General features: G+C 41.3%; 1 protein-coding gene across 1 annotated transcript; it reads left to right on the top strand.

Moving 5' to 3' along the window:
* Positions 1–16,406: 16,406 nt before the first annotated feature.
* Positions 16,407–17,262, top strand: LOC133245383 (acyl-protein thioesterase 1-like). Its single transcript, XM_061413262.1, has one exon. The coding sequence runs from the start codon at positions 16,571–16,573 to the stop codon at positions 17,216–17,218; it is 648 nt and encodes a 215-aa protein (XP_061269246.1). The 5' UTR covers positions 16,407–16,570; the 3' UTR covers positions 17,219–17,262.
* Positions 17,263–22,803: the final 5,541 nt, after the last annotated feature.

The raw sequence follows: 22,803 nt of genomic DNA, 5'->3' as shown, positions 1-22,803 counted from the left end.
GAGACACAGATGTATAGAACAGTCTTTTTCACTCTGTGGGAGAGGGAGAGGGGGATGATTTGGGAGAATGGCATTGAAACATGTATAATATCATATAAGAAATGAATCGCCAGTCCAGGTTCTGTGCAGGATACAGGATGCTTGGGGTTGGTGCACTGGGATGACCCAGAGGGATGGTATGGGGAGGGAGGGAGGAGGGGGGTTCAGGATTGGGAACACGTGTACACCCTTGGCGGATTCATGTTGATGTATGGCAAAAACCAATACAATATTGTAAAGTAATTAGCCTCTAATTAAAATAAATAAATTTAAGTTTAAAAAATAATAAACATGCACCACCTTTGTACTTTGGTTTTTATTTCTATTCCAAATTAAAATATTTTTTAAGAAGATACCTTTACTCTTTATGGACTGAGTGCATGGCCACTTGAAGCATAGAGACAGCTGTGCTGCTGCCCCAGGGAAATATTTCCTGCATGCCACTTGTCTCAACACTATACAAGTGTGGAGGTGGAGGACAGCAGGGGCTGTGGGCCAGGAGATCACACTGGCTGCCTGAGGACTTTTCAGAGGAGGGATCCTCTGGATCCCTCTAACTTGTGTTCCTCCCCTGTTGGCCCCCACTATTTCCTGAGGACCTCAGGCTTCCCACCTCCCCTACCTTGGGCCAAGTGGGGGTCAGGGAAAGATTGGCCTCAGGACTGCAGCTTCCTGGGACCCAGGGAGTTGTGAGTCCCAATGCACTCAGAGCCCAAGTCTCACCTAATTGGCCATTTGTGGCCTCAAGTCCCATGTATGGCAGGTGGAGAGAATCTTCCGCAGCAGGCACCCCCAGGGTCCAGGCACCTCACGGACGATGGGACAAGATGTAGAGGGGCAGGTGAGCTGAGTTCATCCCCTTCTCTGCTTGCACCAAGCCCCAGAGCCCTCCTGCAGCCAGACTCTTGGTGGGACCCCAAGTGTCCCCTCCCATTCTTGGTTCACTGCACAGGAAGCCAGAGGCGGGAGAGGCAGGAGTCCTCAGTGTCCACTGGTCTTCATCAGCACAGACCTGGATCAGGAGCTTGGGAGGCCCTGGGAAAGCAGATCCTGGCTGTGTGCACTTGGGTGTGTCATGACCCTCACCTGGAAAAGGTAAGGTCAAGGCAGGCACCCATCAGGGCTGCAGGAGGGTAAGGGCAGCAGGGCTCTGTCCACAGTAAGCAGCCAGGGCTTGTTCTCAGCAGCTGGAGTGATGTCCACTCTCCTGCCTCCCTACCCCGACCTCAGCTTCAAGGTTGTGAAAGCAGTGCTTCTTTAGCCAGTGAATGAGTCCTCTGAGCAACTTGTTCAGTAGCAAGTTCTGATTCGACAGGTGTGTTTGACTGGAGCGTCTGCATGTCTAACCAGCTCGCAGGTGGTGGTGATGCTCCTGGTCTCTGGACCACACTTTCAGTTAGGAGGGTTAGCGCCGACTGTTAGGACAGGCTATGTGCCACTGCAGAGAAGTGTCCAGCTGCTTTGACCTCATCAAGTGCATCCCTTAGGCTCGGATTAAAGGCTTCCTCATGTCACCAATGCCCATGGATGGCCCTGGGTGACCTCAGCAGGCTGGAGCCCCCTGCTTGTTTGTTGTTCAAACAAACAAACAAAGAGCCTGGATTTGGGAATGGAATTTTCTCTTTGTTTTCAGCTTACCAGAAGGAGTCACTATTTTATCTTGCTAAGGGCTTGTCAAGAGAAATGGTCAAGTAATACTGAGCACAAAACCATGAACTCAGAATCTTTGAATTCACCACAGAAATACCTGCTTCTTGGGGTGTGGGGCTGAACAGGTATGACACACTAGCCACCTGTCCCCTCTACTTGTGAATGATCCCTGGGTGCCGGGGTCCAGCCCCAGCAGGATCCAGGGGAACTCTCAGGGTGAATGGCGTTGGAGAATGAATGAGATGGGGAGCCCAAGCTTCAGTGAACGAGACCCGTAACTTTATTTTCAAAAGGAGCTTTTATACCCTGACTTGTACAATCTGGAATCAAGATTGCCAGGAGAAATATCAGTAACCTCAGATATGCAGATGACACCACCCTTATAGCAGAAAGTGAAGAGGAACTAAAAAGCCTGGATGTCTGGATGTCTGGAACTAAAAAGCCTGGATGTCCAGGATGTCTGGCTCTGGGTCAGTGATCACACCATCATGGTCATCTGAGTAGTGAAGATCTTTTTTGTACAGTTCTTCTTTGTATTCTTGCCATCTCTTCTTAATATCTTCTGCTAAGTCCATACTATTTCTGTCCTTTATCGAGCCCATCTTTGCATGAAATGTTCCTTTGGTATCTCTGATTTTCTTGAAGAGATCCCTAGTCTTTCCCATTCTGTTGCTTTCCTCTATTTCTTTGCATTGATCGCTGAAGAAAGCTTTCTTATCTCTTCTTGCTATTCTTTGGAACTCTGCATTCAGATGTTTATATCTTTCCTTTTCTCCTTTGCTTTTTGCTTCTCTTCTTTTCACAGCTATTTGTAAGGCCTCCCCAGAGAGCCATTTTGCTTTTTTGCATTTCTTTTCCATGGGGATGGTCTTGATCCCTGTCTCCTGTACAATGTCACGAGCCTCATTACATAGTTCATCAGGCACTCTAACTATCAGATCTAGATTGATATTGGCATTTAGACCATAGTATCAGTCCTTTCAATGAATATTTAGATTTGATTTCCTTTAGGATTGACTAGCTTGATCTCCTTGCTGTCCAAGGAACTCTCAAGAGTCTTCTCCAACACCACAGTTCAAAAGCACCAATTCTTTGGCACTCAGCTTTCTTTATGGTCCAACTCTCACATCCATACATGACTAATGGAAAAATCATGGATTCAACTAGATGGACCTTTGCTGGCAGTTATATCTCTGCTTTTGAATATGCTGTCTAGGTTTGTCATACCTTTGCTCTGAATTTCTTGGCTGCAGTCACCATCCATAGTGATTTTGGAGTCCAGGAAAATAAAATCTGTCACTGTGTCCAGTGTTGCCCCAACTATTTGCCATGACGTGAAGAGATCTGGATGACAAGATCTTAGTTTTTTGAATGTTGAGCTTTAGGCCAGCTTTTACACTCTCCTCTTTCACCTCATCAAGAGGCTCTTTAGTTCATCTTCACTTTCTGCCATTGGGGTGGTGTCATCTGCATATCTGAGGTTGTTGATATTTTTCCCAGCAGTCTTGATTCCAGCTTGTGAGTCATGCAGCATGGCATATCGCATGATGTACTCTTGAGAGAGTTAAGACTTAGGCAGGTTGATAGGGAGTCCAAGGCCCCTTTAAGGTTGAGGTGAACATTTTTGTTCACATTCTTTTGCATTAATCATGTAAGCTGCCCAGGCAACAGTATATCTTGCTCATGCTTTCATTAAGGCTTTTGCAACAATGTATCTTGCCCCAGAGAGCTGGCTTTTCTTTAGATATGGAACTAATGAATGTGCAGCAGTAATATATCTTAATCATGGGTATGGTTTTCTTCGTCTGTATGTTAATGATTATAATTGTAGCAAATCTTGCCTGGGAACCTGTTTTCTCATATCTGTTGCTTACACAGCAACAATATGTCTCACCCAGAGATATTCTGCCAGGAACCCATTCTCCTCAACTAACCTTGGATCGATGTTGTCTTGGGATGTACCCTGTGGGAGAAGGATTCTGGTAAAACTTACAACCTTGTACAGTCTTGAAGTATTCTTTTTATCTTCTTAGCAGCTGACTGAAAAGTGTATACTGCCCTGCTAAAACTAGTGAGGGGGGTGTACTCTTTCTTCCCCCTTCTGATGCCTATGTCAGAGGCTTTCCTATTCTTTCACTTTAGTAAATTCTCTGCTGCACAAAGCTCTGAATGATTGAGACTGTGTCTTTGATCCCAGAGTGAAATTTTCTTTGAATACCACGAATTTGACACCAGCCACTGTAAGATATCACTCTGCATATCAGTTAAATAAGCAGGATGGCAATATACAGCTTGACATACTCCTTTCCCAATTTTGAACCAGTTTGTTGCTCCATGTCTGGTTCGAACTGTTGCTTCTTCAGCTGCATACAGATTTTCCAGGAGCCAGGTGAAGTAGTCTGGTATTCTCATCACTTTAAGAATTTTCCACAGTTTTCTGTGATCAACACAGTCAAGGGCTTTAGCATAGTCAATGAAGCAGAAGTAGACTTTTTTGGGATTTCCCTTGCTTTTTTGGAATAGATTCAAGGGAGTAGATATGGTAGCCTGAGTGCCTGAAGAACTATGGACAGAGGTTTGCCATATTGTACAGGAGGTGGTGACCAAAATTATCCCCAAGAAAAAGAATTGCAAGAAGGCAAAGTGATTGTCTGAGGAGGCCTTACAAATAGCTGAGAAAGAAGAAAAGCAAAAGGCAAAGAAGAAAGGGAAAGATATACCCAGTTGAATGCAGAGTTCCAGAGAATAGCAAGGAAAGATAAGAAAGACTTCTTAATGAGCAATGCAAAGAAATAGAGGGAGGGAAATAGAATGGAAATCTTCCGGGAGCCAGCGTGAGGAATTCTGCCCGTGGCAAAGATCATGAGGAAGGAGGCTCGACATATGCAAAGGCAGGATCGAGCCTCAGGAGTCCCCCTGGAAATTCTCGAGCATCTATCCCCCAAACCAGAGTCTGCCTACTTTACTGCTTTGTGGTCTCACCTACACCTCTGACTTTATTGGGAACTGTCCCCCACCACCATCTCTCTCTCTGAAAAAGGGTTAACTTACAGCTCCAGTTAATAAAGTTCCTGGGCATGACAAGAGTGTTTTAGTTCACAAACCCCTCAGATGGCTCTCTAACTTGCCTGACAGGTTTACCCAGACTCCTACAGCTATGCATACGATTGTTTACAGTCTCCCAGCCCTGAGAGGCACGGGGAGCTTAAGATATTCAAATACTATAGAGCCTCTCGAAGAGTTAGAAATTGTCAGAATAGAACTACTAGAAGAGTTCATTGTTGAGCCAATGCTTGCTGCCAAGTTTCCACATCCCCTGTATTGTATCCTTGGAAGTTTATTAATTAATATAGTTGGTATGTAGGAAAAATTAGTGGCCTTGGTGTTAACAACTTTAGACCCTTAAGGTAATAAATTCTTTCCTTTGTTGTAAACCCACTGCACCTCTGCCCTATAGGAATGCAACTTTATCTAACACCTTCAGAGGATGGCGCCAAACTTTAAAATAATTACTCTTGGAGAAAATAAGTCTTATGGTTGACAAACCTTTGTCAGAGTCATAAAATGTTAACAGGCCTTCTGGCCAGAAGATAATGTAAATCACCTAAATCATTTGTATATGATAAGTTTGCAGAAAATAAACCCTGGTTTCAATAAGGATCAAAGACTGCTGACTTTGCATGATTTCACACCCCTATTATCCTCTATGTGCAACTTAGGGTATAAAAGCCCCTGTTGAAAATAAAGCTATGGGCCTTGCTCAGCAAAGCTTGGTCTCCCCATGTCGTTCTTTCTCTCACCTTCTGGCTGAATTCCCATCTGGAGCATGGAGGCTCATCAAGCATACTAATTTTGCCTGGGCTTCTAAGATCTGACCAGGGAGGCCTTAGTGTCTCCTCTCCTTCGGGAGAATGGCAGGATGCCTGCAGCCTATGTAGGTGACGCAAACTCTTGTCTTGGAGTTTTATTGGTTTTCCATGTAAGCCAAGTTATTCAGCCTCTTTTCTCCACTGAATTTTCTCACTGAGCTATCCCTATTTAACCACTCTTTATATCTCTAATATCTCTAATTAATACTTAATTAAGCTATTGCTATTCTAATCACCGACGCCGTCATCCTGAGGGAATCCCTGAATCCAACCAGGGCTGGACCCCGGTAGAAATCACTACAGGTCTCTTTAAGAAAATTAGAGATACCATGGGAACATTTCAAGCAAAGATAGGCACAATAAAGGGCAAAAACGGCAAGGAACTAACAGAAGTATAGGCTATTAAGAAGAGGTGGCAAGAATACACAGAAGAACTATACAAAAAGGATTTTAATGACCCAGATAACCACAATGGTGTGGTCACTCACCTAGAACAAGAAGTGTGAAGTCACCTGGGCCTTAGGAAGCCTTACTACAAAGAAAACTAGTTGATGTGATGGAATTCCAGCTGAGCTATTGCAAATCCTAAAAGATGATGCTGCCAAAACGCTTCACTCACTATGCCAGCAAATTTGGAACACTCAGCAGTGGCCACAGGACTGGAAAAGGTCTGTTTCCATTCCATTTGCAAAGAAAAGGCATGCCAAACAGTTCAAACTGCCATACAGTTGCATTCATTTCATACGCCAACCAAATTACACTCAAAATACTTCAAGCTAGGCTTCAACAGTATGTGAACAAAGAACTTCCAGATATACAAGCTGGATTTAGAAAAGGCAGAGGAACCAGAGATCAAGCTGCCAACATATACTGGATCATAAAAAAAGCAAGGGAATTCCACATATGAGTGATACAATGTTTGTTTCTCTGTCTGACTTTCTTTGCATCATATGATAATCTCTAGGTCCATCCATGTTGCTGCAAATGGCATTATTTCATTGTTTTCCTGGCTGAGCAATACTCCATTGAACATATTTGCAAAACAGAAATATGCTTACAGATATCAAAACAACTTATAATTACCAAACAGAAAATGTGCAAGGCAGAGAAATGATCAAACAGGAGTTTGGGATTAACGTACACAGACTACTGTGTATAAGAAAGATAACCAAGAAGGACCTGCTAGATAGCACAGGGAAATCTACTTAATGGCACGTGATAGTCTAAATCAAAAAAAAAAAAAAAGAATGTAAAAAAGAACGAGATTTTGCAAGTAGTTGAGCAAAGAAGAGAAGCAAAAGGAAAGGGAGAAAGGGAAAGATATACCCCACTTGAATGCAGAGTCTCAAGAATAGCAGAGATAAGAAGGCCTTCTTAAATGAACTATGCAAAGAAATAGAGGAAAACAATAGAATGGGGAAGACTAGAGATCTCTTTAAGAAAATGAGATATCAAGGGAGCATTGCATGCAAGGATGGGCATGATAACAGACAAAAATGGTAAGGACCTAACAGAAGCAGAAGAGATTAAGAAGAAGTGGCAAGAATACACAGAAGTCTACAAAAAGATCTTAATGGCCCAGATAACCATGATGCTGTTGTCACTCACCTAAAGCTGAACATCTTGGAGTGTGAAGTCAAGTGATTATTAGGAAGCATTTATATAAACAATGCTAGTGGAGGTGATAGAATTCCAGCTGAGCTATTTTAAATTCTGAAAGATAACACAGTTAAAGTGCTGCACTCAACATGCCAGAAAATCTGAAAAACTCAGCAGTGGCCACAGGACTGGAAAAGGTCAGTTCTCATTCCAATCCCCAAGAAGGGCAATATCAAAGAATGTTTTAATGATCCTACAACTACTCACTTGACATGCTGGCAAGGTTATGTTCGAACTCCTTCAAACTAGGCTTCATCAATACATGATATGAGAACTTCCAGATACACAAAATGGATTTTGAAAAGGCAGAAGAACCAATGATCAAATTGGCAACATCTGTTGGATCTTGGAGAAAGCAAGGCAATTGCAGACAAACGTCTACTTCTGCTACATTGACTAAGCTAATGCCTTTGACTGTGAATTTCAACAAACCGTTGAAAATTCTTAAAGAGATGGGAGTGCCACATCAACTTACCTGCTCCCTGAGAAACTTGCATGTGAATTAAGAAAGAATAGTTAGAACTGAACATGAGACAACTGACTGGTTCAAAGTTGGGGAAGGAGTACAAGGCTGTATATTGTCACCCTGCTTATTTAACTTCTATGCCAAAGTACATCATGAGAAACGCTGGGCTGGAAGAAGCACAAGCTGGAATCAAGATTGCTGGGAGAAATATCAATAACCTCAGATATGTAGATGACATCACCCTTATGGCAGAAAGTGAAGAGGAACTAAAAAGCCTCTTGATGAAAGTGAAAGAGGAGAGTGAAAAAGTTGGCTTAAAGCTCAACATTCAGAAAACAAAGATCATGGCATCTGGTCCCATCACTTCATGGGAAATAGATGGGGAAACAGTGGAAACAGTGTCAGACTTTATTTTTGGGGGCTCTAAAATCACTGCAGGTGGTGACTGCAGCCATGAAATTAAAAGACGCTTACATCAACAATAAAATAATGAAATCCTTTCCTGCTTTTTGTGATAAATGGATGGATTTAGATGGTTTCATCCTTTGTGAAAGAAATCATTTAGGGAAAATAAATACCATATGACCTCACATATATGTGGCTTAAAATTTTTTTTTAATATTTTTATTATTATTATTATTATTTTAGTTTACAATATTGTATTGGTTTTGCCATACATCAACATGCATCTGCTACGGATGTACACGTGTTCCCCATTCTGAACCCCCCTGCCACCTCCCTCCGCATACCATCCCTCTGGGTCATCCCAGTGCACCAGCCCCAAGCTTTCTGTATCTTGCATCGAACCTGGACTGATGATTCGTTTCTTATATGATATTATACATGTTTTAATGCCATTCTCCCAAGTCATCCCCCCTCCCTCTCCCACAGAGTCCAAAGGACTGTGCTATACATCTGTGTCTCTTTTGCTGTCTCGCATACAGGGTTGTCGTTATCATCTTTCTAAATTCCATATATATGCATTAGTATACTGTATTGGTGTTTTTCTTTCTGGCTTACTTTACTCTGTATAATAAGCTCCAGTTTCATCCACCTCATTAGAACTGATTCAAATGTATTCTTTTTAATGGCTGAGTAATACTCCATTGTGTATATGTACCACAGCTTTCTTATCCATTCATCTGCTGATGGACATCTAGGTTGCTTCCATGTCCTGGCTATTATAAACAGTGCTGCGATGAACATTGAGGTACATGTGTCTCTTTCAATTCTGGTTTCCTCAGTGTGTATGCCCAGCAGTAGGATTGCTGGGTCGTATGGCAGTTCTATTTCCAGTTTTTTAAGGAATCTCCACACTGTTCTCCATAGTGGCTGTACTAGTTTGCATTCCCACCAACAGTGTAAGAGGGTTCCCTTTTCTCCACACCTTCTCCAGCATTTACTGCCTGTAGACTTTTGGATCGCAGCCATTCTGACTGGCGTGAAATGGTACCTCATAGTGGTTTTGATTTGCATTTCTCTGATAATGAGTGATGTTGAGCATCTTTTCATGTGTTTGTTAGCCATCTGTATGTCTTCTTTGGAGAAATGTCTATTTAGTTCTTTGGCCCATTTTTTGATTGGGTCGTTTAGTTTTCTGGAATTGAGCTGTAGGAGTTGCTTGTATATTTTTGAGATTAGTTGTTTGTCAGTTGCTTCATTTGCTATTATTTTCTCCCATTCTGAAGGCTGTCTTTTCACCTGGCTTATAGTTTCTTTTGTTGTGCAGAAGCTTTTAAGTTTAATTAGGTCCCATTTGTTTACTTTTGCTTTTATTTCCAATATTCTGGGAGGTGGGTCATAGAGGATCTTGCTGTGATGTATGTTGGAGAGTGTTTTGCCTATGTTCTCCTCTAAGAGTTTTATAGTTTCTGGTCTTACGTTTAGATCTTTAATCCATTTTGAGTTTATTTTTGTGTATGGTGTTATAAAGTGTTCTAGTTTCTTTCTTTTACAAGTGGTTGACCAGTTTCCCCAGCACCACTTGTTAAAGAGATTGTCTTTTTTCCATTGTATATTTTTGCCTCCTTTGTCAAAGATAAGGTGTCCATAGGTGTGTGGGCTTATCTCTGGGCTTTCTATTTTGTTCCATTGATCTATATTTCTGTCTTTGTACCAGTACCATACTGACTTTATGACTGTGGCTTTGTAGTAGAGCCTGAAGTCAGGCAGGTTGATTCCTCCAGTTCCATTCTTCTTTCTCAAGATTGCTTTGGCTAGTCGAGGTTTTTTGTATTTCCATACAAATTATGAAATTATTTGTTCTAGCTCTGTGAAAAATACCGTTGGTAGCTTGATAGGGATTGCATTGAATCTATAGATTGCTTTGGGTAGTATACTGATTTTCACTATATTGATTCTTCTGATCCATGAACATGGTATATTTCTCCATCTATTAGTGTCCTCTTTCATTTCTTTCATCATTGTTTTATAGTCTTCTATATATAGGTCTTTAGTTTCTTTAGGTAGATATATTCCTAAGTATTTTATTCTTTTCATTGCAATGGTGAATGGAATGGTTTCCTTAAGTTTTCTTTTTATTTTCTCATTATTAGTATATAAGAATGCAAGGGATTTCTGTGTGCTGATTTTATATCATGCAACTTTACTATATTAATTGATTAGTTCTAGTAATTTTCTGGTGGAGTCTTTAGGGTTTTCTATGTAGAGGATCATGTCATCTGCAAACAGTGAGAGTTTTACTTCTCTTTTCCCATTTGGATTCTTTTTATTTCTTTTTCTGCTCTGATTGCTGTGGCCAAAACTTCCAAAACTATGTTGAATAGTAGTGGTGAGAGTGGGCACTTTTGTCTTGTTCCTTAGTTTAGGGGAAATGCTTTCAATTTTTCACCATTGAGGATAATGTTTGCTGTGGGTTTGTCATATATAGCTTTTATTATGTTGAGGTATGTTCCTCCTATTCCTGCTCTCTGGGGAGTTTTTATCATCAATAGATGTTGAATTTTATCAAAGACTTTCTCTGCATCTATTGAGATAATCATATGGCTTTTATTTTTCAATTTGTTAATGTGGTGTATTACATTGATTTGTGGATATTGAAGAATCCTTGCATCCCTGGGATAAAGCCCCCTTGGTCATGGTGTATGATATTTTTAATGTGTTGCTGGATTCTGATTGATAGAATTTTATTAAGGATTTTTGCATCTATGTTCATCAGTGATATTGGCCTGTAGTTTTCTTGTTTTGTGGCATCTTTATCATGTTTTGGTATTAGGGTGATGGTGGCCTCATAGAATGAGTTTGGAAGTTTACCTTCCTCTGCAATTTTCTGGAAGAGTTTGAGTAGGATAGGTGTCAGCTTTTCTCTAAACTTTTGGTAGAATTCAGTTGTGAAGCCATCTGGACCTGGGCTTTTATTTGTTGGAAGATTTCTGATTACAGTTTCAATTTCTGTGCTTGTGATGGGTCTGTTAAGATTTTCTATTTCTTCCTGGTTCAGTTTTGGAAAGTTGTACTTTTCTAAGAATTTATCCATTTCTTTCACGTTGTCCATTTTACTGGCATATAATTGCTGATAGTAGTTTCTTATGATCCTTTGTATTTCTGAGTTGTCTGTTGTGATCTCTCCATTTTCATTTCTAATTTTATTTATTTGATTTTTCTCCCTTTGTTTCTTGATGAGTCTGGCTAATGGTTTGTCAATTTTATTTATCCTTTCAAAGAACCAGCTTTTGGCTTTGTTGATTTTTTCTATGTTCTCCTTCTGTTTCTTTTGCATTTATTTCTGCCCTAATTTTTAAGATTTCTTTCCATCTACTAACCCTGGGGTTCTTCATTTCTTCCTTTTCTAGTTGCTTTAGGTGTGCTGCTGCTGCTAAGTCACTTCCGTGTCCGACTCCGTGTGACCCCATAACATCAGCCCACCAGGCTTCCCCGTCCCTGGGATTCTCCAGGCAAGAACACTGGAGTGGGTTGCCATTTCCTTCTCTGATGCAAGAAAGTGAAAAGTGAAAGTGAAGTCTCTCAGTCGTCTCCGACTCTAGCGACCCCATGGACTGCAGCCCATCAGGCTCCTCTGTTCATGGGATTCTCCAGGCAAAAGTACTGGAGTGGGGTGTGCTTTAGGTGTAGAGTTAGGTTATTTATTTGACTTTTTTCTTGTTTCTTAAGGTATGCCTGTATTGCTATGAACTTTCCCTTTAGCACTGCTTTTACAGTGTTCCATAGGTTTTGGGTTGTTGTGTTTTCATTTTCATTCGTTTCTATGCATATTTTTATTTCTTTTTTTATTTCTTCTGTGATTTCTTGGTTATTCAGCAGCGTGTTGTTCAGCCTCTGTATGTTGCAATTTTTAATATTTTTTCTCCTGTAATTGAGATCTAATCTTACTGCATTTTGGTCAGAAAAGATGTTTGGAATGATTTCAATTTTTTTGAACTTACCAAGGCTAGATTTATGGCCCAGGATGTGATCTATCCTGGAGAAGGTTTCATGTGCACTTGAGAAAAAGGTGAAATTCATTCTTTTGGGGTGAAATGTCCTATAGATATCAATTAGGTCTAACTGGTCTATTGTATCATTTAAAGTTTGTGTTTCTTTGTTAATTTTCTGTTTAGTTGATCTATCCATAGGTGTGAGTAGGTGCCGAGGACCAGCCCCGGCTGATCCAGGGTATTCGAAGGGGAGACGGCGACGGCGACCTATTCAAATGGTAATTAGAGATATAAAGAGTAATAGAATGAGGATAGCTCAGTAGGAAAATTCAGTGGAGAAAAGAGGCTGAGTAGCTTGGTTTATGCGGAAAATCAATATAACCCGTGATACCAGGTTAGCTCTGACCACGGAGGCCGCAGGCGCCCTCTTGAATAGCGGAAGGTGCCCCACCTTAGACACCTTCTCGAGTGGGTCTTAGAAGCCCAGGCAAATAAGTGGTCGCAGAGGATATCCACGCTCTAGATGGAGACTTCAGCCGGAAGTTAAGGAGAAGAATGACATGGGGAGACCAAGCATTGGTGAGCAAGGCCCGTAGCTTTATTTTTAACAGGGGCTTTTATACCCTAAGTTACACATAGAGGATAATAGGGGATGCAAAGTCAGCAGTCTTTGATTCTTATCAAAAACCACGGTTTCTTTCTTGCAAATTTATCGTATACAAATGGTTTAGGTGATTTACATCATCTTCTGGCCAGAAGGCCTATTAACATTTTATGACTCTTGACAAGGACTTATCAACAAAGACTTATTTTCTCTAAGAGTAATTATTTTAAGGTTTGGCGCCATCTTCCAAAGATAAAATTGCATTCCTATAGGGCGGATGTGTAATGTGTTTACAACAAAGAAAAGAATTTATTATCTTAAGGGTCTAAAGTTACTAACACCAAGGCCACTACTTATTTTTTCTACATACCAACTATTAATTAATACATATTCAAGGATACAATTCAGGGGATGTGAAAACTTGGCAACAAGCATTGGCTCATGAATGAAATCCTTTACTAGTTTATTCTGACAGTTTCTAACTCTCTGAGAGGCTGTAAGCTATTTGAATATCTTAAGCTTCCCATGCCTCTTGAGGCTGGGAGACTGTAAACAATCGTATGCATAGCTGTAGGAGTCCAGGTAAACTTGTCAGGCAAGTTAGAGAGCCATCTGAGGGGTTTGGATTTAAACACTCCTAATTGCCCAGGAACTTTATTAATTGGAGCTGTAAGTTAACTCTTTGACAGAGAGAGCGAGATGGTGGTAGGGGACAGCCCCCAGTAAAGTCAGAGGTGAGAGCACAAAGCAATAAAGTAGGCAGACTCTGGTTTTTGGGGGGAAAATGCTCGAGAATATCCGGGCGGACTCCTGAGGCTCGATTTGCATATGCCGAGCCTCCTTCCTCATGACCTTTGTCACGAGCGGAATGCCTCACCGGCTCCTGGCAAGTAGGGTATTAAAGTCCCCCACTATTATTGTGTTATTGTTAATTTCCCCTTCCATACTTGTTAGCATTTGTCTTACATATTGCAGTGCTCCTATGTTGGGTGCATATATATTTATAATTGTTATATCTTCTTCTTGGATTGATCCTTTGATCATTATGTAGTGTCCTTTTCTGTCTCTTTTTACAGCCTTTGTTTTAAAGTCTATTTTATCTGATATGAGTATTGCTACTCTTGCAATCTTTTGATCTCTATTTGCATGGAAAGTCTTTTTCCAGCCCTTCACTTTCAGTCTGTATGTGTCCCCTGTTTTGAGGTGGGTCTCTTGTAGACAACATATGTAGGGGTCTTGTTTTTGTGTCCATTCAGCCAGTCTTTGTCTTTTGGTTGGGGCATTCAACCCATTTACGTTTAAGGTAATTATTGATAAGTATGATCCCGTTGCCATTTATTTTATTGTCTTGGGTTTGAGTTTATACACCGTTTTTGTGTCTCCTGTCTAGAGAATATCCTTTAGTATTTGTAGGAGAGCTGGTTTGGTGGTGCTGAACTCTCTCAGCTTTTGCTTGAATGTAAAGCTTTTGATTTCTCCTTCATATTTGAATGAGATCCTTGCTGGGTGCAGTAACCTGGGCTGTAGGTTATTTTCTTTCATCACTTTAAGTATGTCTTGCCATTCCCTCCTGGCATGAAGAATTTCTATTGAAAGATCAGCTGTTATCCTTATGGGAATTCCCTTGTGTGTTATTTGTTGTTTTTCCCTTGCTGCTTTTAATATTTGTTCTTTGTATTTGATCTTTGTTGATTTGATTAATATGTGTCTTGGGGTGTTTCGCCTTGGGTTTATCCTGTTTGGGACTCTCTGGGTTTCTTGGACTCGGGTGATTATTTCCTTCCCCATTTTAGGGAATTTTTCAACTATTATCTCCTCTAGTATTTTCTCATGGTCTTTCTTTTTGTCTTCTTCTTCTGGGACTCCTATGATTCGAATGTTGTGGCATTTAACACTGTCCTGGAGGGCTCTGAGATTGTCCTCATTTCTTTTAATTCGTTTTTCTTTTTTCCTCTCTGATTCATTTATTTATACCATTCTATCTTTTATTTCACTAATCCTATCTTCTGCCTCTGTTATTCTACTATTTGTTGCCTCCAGAGTGTTTTTGATCTCATTTATTGTATTATTCATTATATATTGACTCTTTTTTATTTCTTCTAGGTCCTTGTTAAACCTTTCTTCCATTTTCTCAATCCTTGCCTCCAGGCTATTTATCTGTGATTCCATTTTGATTTTAAGATTTTGGATCATTTTCACAGTCATTATTCAGAATTCTTTATCAGGTAGATTCCCTATCTCTTCCTCTTTTGTTTGGTTTGGTGGGCATTTATCCTGTTCCTTTACCTGCTGGGTATTCCTCTGTCTCTTCATCTTGTTTATATTGCTGAGTTTGGGGTGGCCTTTCTGTATTCTGGCAGTTTGTGGAGTTCTCTTCATTATGGAGTTTCCTCGCTGTGGGTGGGGTTTTGTCAGTGGCTTGTCAAGGCTTCTTGGTTAGGGAAGCTTGTGTCGGTGTTCTGGTGGGTGGAGCTGTATTTCTTCTCTCTGGAGTGCAATGAAGTGTCTAGTAATGAGTTATGAGATGTCAATGGTTTGGGAGTAACTTTGGGCAGCCTGTATGTTGAAGCTCAGGGCTGTGTTCCTGCGTTGCTGGAGAATTTGTGTGGTATGTCTTGCTCTGGAACTTGTTGGCCCTTGGGTAATGCTTGGTTTCAGTGTAGGTATGGAGGCATTTGATGAGCTCCTATTGCTTAATGATCCCTGGAGTCAGGTGTTCTATGATGTTCTCAGGATTTGGACTTAAACCTCCTGCTTCTGGTTTTCAGTCTTATTTTTACAGTAGTCTCAAGACTTATCCTTCTATACAGCACCATTGATAAAACATCTAGGTTAAAGATGAAAAGTTTCTCCACAGTGAGGGACACCCAGAGAGGTTCACAGACTTACATGGAGAAGAGAAGAGGGAGGAGGGAGTTAGAGGTGACCCGAATGAGATGAGGTGGAATCAAAAGAGGAGAGAGCAAGCTAGCCAGTAATCACTTCCTTATGTGCGCTCCACAGTCTGGACCACTCAGAGATGTTCATGGAATTATACAGAGAAGAGAAGAGGGAGGAAGGAGACAGAGGTGGCCAGGAGAATAAAAGGAGGAAATAAAAAGGAGAGTGACAGATCCAGCCAGTAATCAGTTCCCTAAGTGTCCTCCACCTTCTGGAATACACAGAGATTCAGAGAGTTGGGTAGAGAAGAGAAGGGGGAGGGAGGAGACCGAGGTGACCTAGTGGAGAGAAAGGAGAGTCCTAAGGGGAAGAGAGCAGTCAAGCCAGTAATCTCGCTCCCAAGTTAAAATAGGTACTGAAGATTGGGTTCTTAAAGGTACAAAATTGATAACAAATACCAAAAAGTAAAGATTAAAATTCTAGAGTAGAGGTTAGATTTTCAAAAATACAATATTAAAGAAAAGAAAAAGAAAAAAAAAAAAACAAAGTCACAAAAGTTATTAAATATATATATATATATATATATATATATATATATATATGAAGTTTGCTTTAAAAAATAGTATTTTTTTTGAAAAGTAATAGTAGGTTATAAAAATGAAAATTAAAGGAGTAATAGAGGACTTAAAATTGAAAAAAAGTTAGGCGCGGCCACTGGAGCCGGTGTATTTATGACAATAACATGTCGGCTCTGCTGCCCGCCATTGTGCCTGCCATCCTGAAGGCCACTGCTGCCGTGAGACTCTCATGGTCTGACCTGAAAGAGACAACTGTGTTCTGTAGAATGTGATTGTTTGCCCAGAAGCACATCTGACTGGAACCTCAAGAAGTGCTAAAATCCCACGTGATCTTCCTTCATGGATTGGGAGACACAGGGCATGGATGGGCAGAAGCCTTTGCCAGGATCAGAAGTGACCACATCAAATACATCTGCCCGCATGCACCAGTTATGCCTGTAACATTAAATATGAACATGGCCATGCCATCATGGTTTGACATTATTGGGCTTTTGCCAGATTCACTGGAGGATGAAACTGGAATTAAACAGGCAGCAGAAAATGTAAAACCTTTGATAGATCAAGAGGTGAAGAACGGCATTCCTTCTAACAGAATTATTTTGGGAGGATTTTCTCAGGGAGGAGCTTTATCTCTGTACACGGCTCTGACCACACAGCAGAAGCTGGCCGGGGTCACCACTCTCAGCTACTGGCTGCCACTGCAGGCTTTGTTTCCACAGGGCCCTACCAGTGGTGTGAACAGAGAGATTTCTATTCTTCAGTGCCACGGGGACCTGGTTCCTCTAGTCACCCTGATGTTTGGTTCTCTCACTGCTGAGAAGCTGAAGACACTGGTGAATCCAGCCAATGTGACCTTCAGAACCTACACAGGCATGATGCACAGTTCATGTCAACAGGAAATGATGGACATCAAGCAGTTCATTGATAAGCTCCTACCTCCAGTTGGCTGGCGCTGCCAAGAGGCCTTGTGTAGAAGTGCACACCAGCATCGTCCAGTGGAGCACACACTTCTTCCTGTGCCCGACCTTGAAACCTCTAATGTTTGCAGTGTTAAAAGTTTTGCAAATATACACCAATGACACAGACTAAATAAATTTCCTCATGGGAAATGTATGATCTTTGACATTTATCTATACGTATTTGTATGATATGATCCAGGATACACTAGTATTAAAATAGATGAAGCAGCTAGCTTCTTTCTCCCAAATGTAATTCAGCAAAATCATAAAATACTGCAACTGGACTTTTTTTTACTACATCACTTGAAAATTACTAGTATGCTTAATGAAACCTTGTTCAGGTGTAAATGAGCAGTTAAGACATAAAGGGTTTTTACGTGCTGTGGCTTAGGACTATGGACACATCCCCAAATTACACAGTCACCATGCAGTATCCATATTTTTATATATGTGTTCTTATATACTTAATGATTATAATATTAAGAATGAGGTGTTATTACATTATTCCTTATAAGAGGGATAATGCTTCTCAGTGTCCATAAAGAGTAATATTGCTCTCTAGAATTTATGGCCCTTTTATGTTGGGGACCAGGTTTTTGTTTGCTGAATATAATTTCTGTTCTATTTAATATTCTTTTTTCCTCTCTAGAAATATGTTCTTTCTTCTTTTTATCCTTCATAAAAGACCAAATATTGCCTCCTTGCCATGGACACCTACAGTCAATATATGCTGTAATTTGACATTCTGAATCACAGATGTGGTGGGCTAAAAATGTATTGATACTTATAGAAAGAAACCTGACATCCCTTCAGAGTTTGTACACTACTTCCTAAACTGGAGTTTAGTCCACATTTTGGACCTGCAGACTTACTAGAATCTTCAGTGCAGGTAATGAAAATAATTCTGTGGTTGTATTTTCCTGTAATTAACTGAAAGAATAGTTAGTTCATATTCTAGTATGTTCTGGAATATTTAAAACGGATCTTAAAAACTGCAGTCTCTAAGATGATTTGCTCTAAGGTGATTCTCCTCATAGTATAGAATTTACTTATTCTGCACATATGTTTGAAACCGACTGCTGTAGGAAATGAACAATCCTTTCAAAAATTTTGCTTTACTTTTCTCTGCCAACAGACTCATTTAAAATTTTCACTGTAGTTAAATCATCTTTTTTATTTTTTTCTAATTAAAAAATTTTTTTTAAATTTTATTTTATTTTTAAACTTTAAAATATTGTATTAGTTTTGCCAAATATCAAAATGAATCCGCCACAGGTATACCTGTGCTCCCCATCCTGAACCCTCCTCCCTCCTCCCTCCCCATACCCTCCCTCTGGGTCGTCCCATTGCACCAGCCCCAAGCATCCAGTATCGTGCATCGAACCTGGACTGGCGACTCGTTTCATACATGATATTATACATGTTTCAATGCTATGCTCCCAAATCATCCCACCCTCTCCCTCTCCCACAGAGTCCATAAGACTGATCTATACATCAGTGTCTCTTTTCTAGATGCCCATCAGCCAATGAATGGATAAGAAAGCTGTGGTACATATACACAATGGAGTATTACTCAGCCATTAAAAAGAATACATTTGAATCAGTTCTAATGAGATGGATGAAACTGGAACCTATTAAGCCAGAAAGAAAAATACCAATACAGTATACTAACGCATATATATGGAATTTAGAAAGATGGTATCAAATGATCTTTTTAAGTTAGCTTTTATGCAAATGTAAAAATAGCAATTGTTTAATTTTAAATAATCAGATTTTTCAAATTATTGGTTAAAATTACTTGAAAATAAATTTATGGGTAACAACAGTTAGTCAGAACTCAATACATGTGGTGTAGTTACCACACAGTTTAATACACACCAAAAATGTACACTTGATATTTCTGAACTGGTCATTGTTCTGCTGTATTCCAGCAGTGTTAGGACAGTGTTAGGATGGCATCTTCATAAATGGGTGCTACTTGATGATGGAAATGACTTGGTATGGACTACATAGAGCATGTGAATGATGAAGCCATATGCTTATGTCTGGATTCACAGTTTTTAAACAATCACTTACTAAGTCATTTTGCTTTACCTTGAAGAATATAAACTGTTGTTTCACTGACGCAAATCAGCAAGATCTAACTTATGGCAAGAAATATTCCATTGAAATGCTGTGCTGTAACGTGGGAAAATGGAAGTCTTTTTCGCGGTTTCTATCATTGTGAAATATAATTGAATTCTGAAAAAAAAAATAAAAAAGTTAAAAAAGAAAAGGAAAAGAAAACAAGAAGAAGAAGAAAAAAGAAAAGAATGATCGTAAAAATAGTAAAAATAAATCTAGGACTTTCTCTGGTGTTGCTGTGGGCAGTGTGGGGTCAGTTCATTTTCGGATAGTTTCTTGGTCTGGCTTATATTTCTCAAGATCTATAGGCCTCTTCCTATGTAGTCGGTACTAACTACAGGGTTTTAATCTATTGCACCTGTCACTTCCAAGGCGGTTCCCTGGGTTTTAGCTTCTGTTTGCTGGTCTCTTCAGTGTCTGATTTCCGCCCTGACACAAGGGGGCGGTGGTGGACGCCTTTTTTTTTTTTTTTTTTTAGGCTCACTTGTTCCGTCGCTGTGGGGAGGGAGGAACACTGGCGTGTGCTCGCAGTATCCGCCACACTGGGCCTGCCCCCGCTCACGGTGCGTGCACCCTCCCTGCCCACACAGCCCAGGCTCTAGGTTGCTCCGCCGGGAACCACTGGAGGCCAGCCCTAGGCTGCATGCACCTCCCAGGTCTAAGCCTCTCAGGTTCAGGCACTCGGGTAGTCCTCAGAGGTGCAGACTCCGTTGGGCCTGCGTTTTGTGCCCTTCCCAGCTCCGAGCAGCTCGGGTGATGAGGTGTTTGGCGAGCACGGTCACTGCGACTTATCGCCTCTCCCGTCCGTGCCACTCAGTTTTCTGGGTCTACAACCAGCGCACCTTCTCAGGCAGATGACTGTCCAGAACCCCAAGAAGTCTTAGTAAGCAAAGAAGCCTGCTTGCAGTTTGATAGATAATGTCTCTCTGGGGCTGCGATTGCCCCCTTCCGGCTCTGGCTGCCTGTCACCGGAGGGGGAAGGTCTGCAGCCAGCTAGTTTTGTTCCGCCCTTTGTTCTGTGCACGGGCCTGGCAGTGTCTTAGGGCTTTTCGCGTGGTAGCTATCCCACAGTCTGGCTTGCTAGCCCAAATTAGTTCGCTCTGATTATCCTTGGGGGCATTCAGGCCTGATCCTTAGTCTAAGCAATGAAGCCCGTGCCTCCCTGCCCAGCCCCCGCTTGCTAGTGGCGGGCGCAGGCATCTGCGTTGCTTCTCCGCTGGGGAAGTTACCGTTGGGCTCGTAATCTGTGGGTTTTAATTGTTTACTTATTTTTCCTCCCTATTATGTTGTCCTCTGTGCTTCCAAGGCTCAGCACAGACTTGGCAGTGAGAGTGTTTCCTGGTGTTTGGAAACTTCTCTCTTTTTAAGACTCCCTTCCCAGGACGGAGCTCCGTCCCTACCTCTTTTGTCTCTCTTTTTTTTTTTTTTTTGCCTTTTATAATTTTCCTACCTCCTTTTGAAGACAATGGGCTGCTTATCTGGGTGCCTGATGTCCTCTGCCAGCATTCAGAATTTGTTTTGTGGATTTTACTCAGCGTTTAAATGTTCTTTTGATGAATTTGTGGGAAAAAAGTGATCTCCCTGTCCTATTCCTCTGACATCTTAGGACCGCCTGCAGTAACCAGTCTTTGGATAAAGGTCAGATGCTCCATGATGGACAACGAGGAGATTAATACCTGGGTATAATCATTTAACTAAGTCAGATGACCTGGGGTATACTGACCTTTATCTAATGAAAGCTCTTGACTTAAATTCTTGCTTGTGACCTTACTAATACCTGCTAGCTGTATTATTTTCTATGTCACTTGTTTCAGAAGATTGTTTCTGACATTACTAGACGTGTGACTGAGCCTGTGATAAAATGCTGATATGAAGTTCCTTATGAGATCAATGATTTTAATAACGTAACTCTAGATACGGGAAGAAGCAACAAGAGGGAATATTTTCCTGGACCAAGAGGCTAGTAAGAAAGGTATGGCCCAGAAACGTTTGCTACTTGCAAGGCCTGGTCCAATAACAGCACAGTGTGGCCCGTCAATGGAATCTTCCCTAGACCTGGGAATGAGCCTTCCCAGCACCCTGGGACACAACAGCCATGAAATGCCTCCAAAGCATGGTCAAATATGTGGCTCTGAAGGGACCCTGCTGACTGGAAGTTGGCACTTGCCAGCTGCTTCTACAAAGATTTCATCATGACCACTGCAAACTGCTGACCTTCAACACCCCCGAAAAGAGTTCAGGGTGGAGATCAGAAATAAGGCACTCTGTACTGTGGGAAAAACCCAGAAGAACTGGCTTTCAGAAACTCAGATGTTTTCAGGTAAAGATTTTATAAGCCCAAATTCTTGCCTCTTCTTGTACCTAGAGAAACACTAATGTCACAAACCAATATCTCTTCCTGGTTCTCCTGGCTAACCCTGAGCAGGTTTTCTACTTCTATTAATCTTTGGACCATGTACCTTTAACTTTCTTGTTAAGTTTATTTCTTCTGCTAAGTTGCTTCAGTCGTGTCCGACTCTGTGCAACCCCATAGACAGCAGCCCAGCAGGCTCCACCGTCCCTGGGATTCTCCAGGCAAGAACACTAAAGTGGGTTGCCATTCCTTCTCCAATGCATTAAAGTGAAAAAATAAAGTGAAGTCGCTCAGTCGTGTCCGATTCCTAGTGACCCCATGGATTGCAGCCCAACAGGCCCCTCTGTCCATGGGATTTTCCAGGCAAGAGTACTGGAGTGGGGTGCCATTTATTTCTTCTAGAATACAACAAATCTCCAAGTGGTAGTATGACAAGAATATTCCCTCACCAACACCCAGACAACACTGAAACAAGTCACCTTATCACTCCATGGACTCTCAGATCCCTCCATAAATGCACCCTGATGAGGAGCAAACAAAGGGAACCCAGAGCCCCAGTACGTCCCTGGACAGCCTGAGGAAGTCAAAGCAGTCATTGCCTCTTTTCCTTTGAGACTGGGTTCCCAAAGGCCTGAGAAGTGAAATAGGTAGATAGGTAGGTATGAGCAGGGTATCAACAGGGGCCAAAGAATTGGCCCTAAAAATAAAGAGAGGGAGGAACGTGGTGACACAGAGACTAAAGAGCAAATAAAACCAAGGAGGGTTTTGGAATAAGGAATGGAAAACCAGACCCTTATCGTCCTTCCCTCCTCCATGTTGTAACTATTAATGGATTTCAGGTCCTCCTGAACAGTGTAACCTGTCTCCCCTTCTACCCAACACAGGGAGAAGGTGTTTGCCTTACTCTTCCCCCAGCCCTGTATACATGCCTCATCCAATCAGCAAATGACCCTCAAACCCCCTATCCTACTTCTTGTATCCTGAATATAAAAGTGGACTAAGGACCCCTGTTCAATGTTGGATCTCCCTTGAGATGGCCTGCTGTTCTAACAACATCTCCCACTCTAATAAACTTTATTTCCCTCTCATTCTGTCTCATGTCTGGAAATTCTTTTCCAACCCATGCCTGGACCATGACATTTTTTTACTTTTCTGTGTTGTCATGACAGCACCTGGTTCTGACTGAACTGAACTTTATCTCAAACCTTGAGCTGACCAATGCTCACGG

Source organism: Bos javanicus, chromosome 3, assembly GCF_032452875.1.
Source record: "Bos javanicus breed banteng chromosome 3, ARS-OSU_banteng_1.0, whole genome shotgun sequence".
Classification (NCBI taxonomy): domain Eukaryota; kingdom Metazoa; phylum Chordata; class Mammalia; order Artiodactyla; family Bovidae; genus Bos; species Bos javanicus.
This window is presented reverse-complemented; position numbering and strand designations above follow the sequence as displayed.

What these genes read in the sequence shown, in the direction of transcription:
- LOC133245383 (XM_061413262.1), top strand. Translation starts at nt 16,571, where the DNA reads ATGCCTGTAACATTAAATATGAACATGGCCATGCCATCATGGTTTGAC.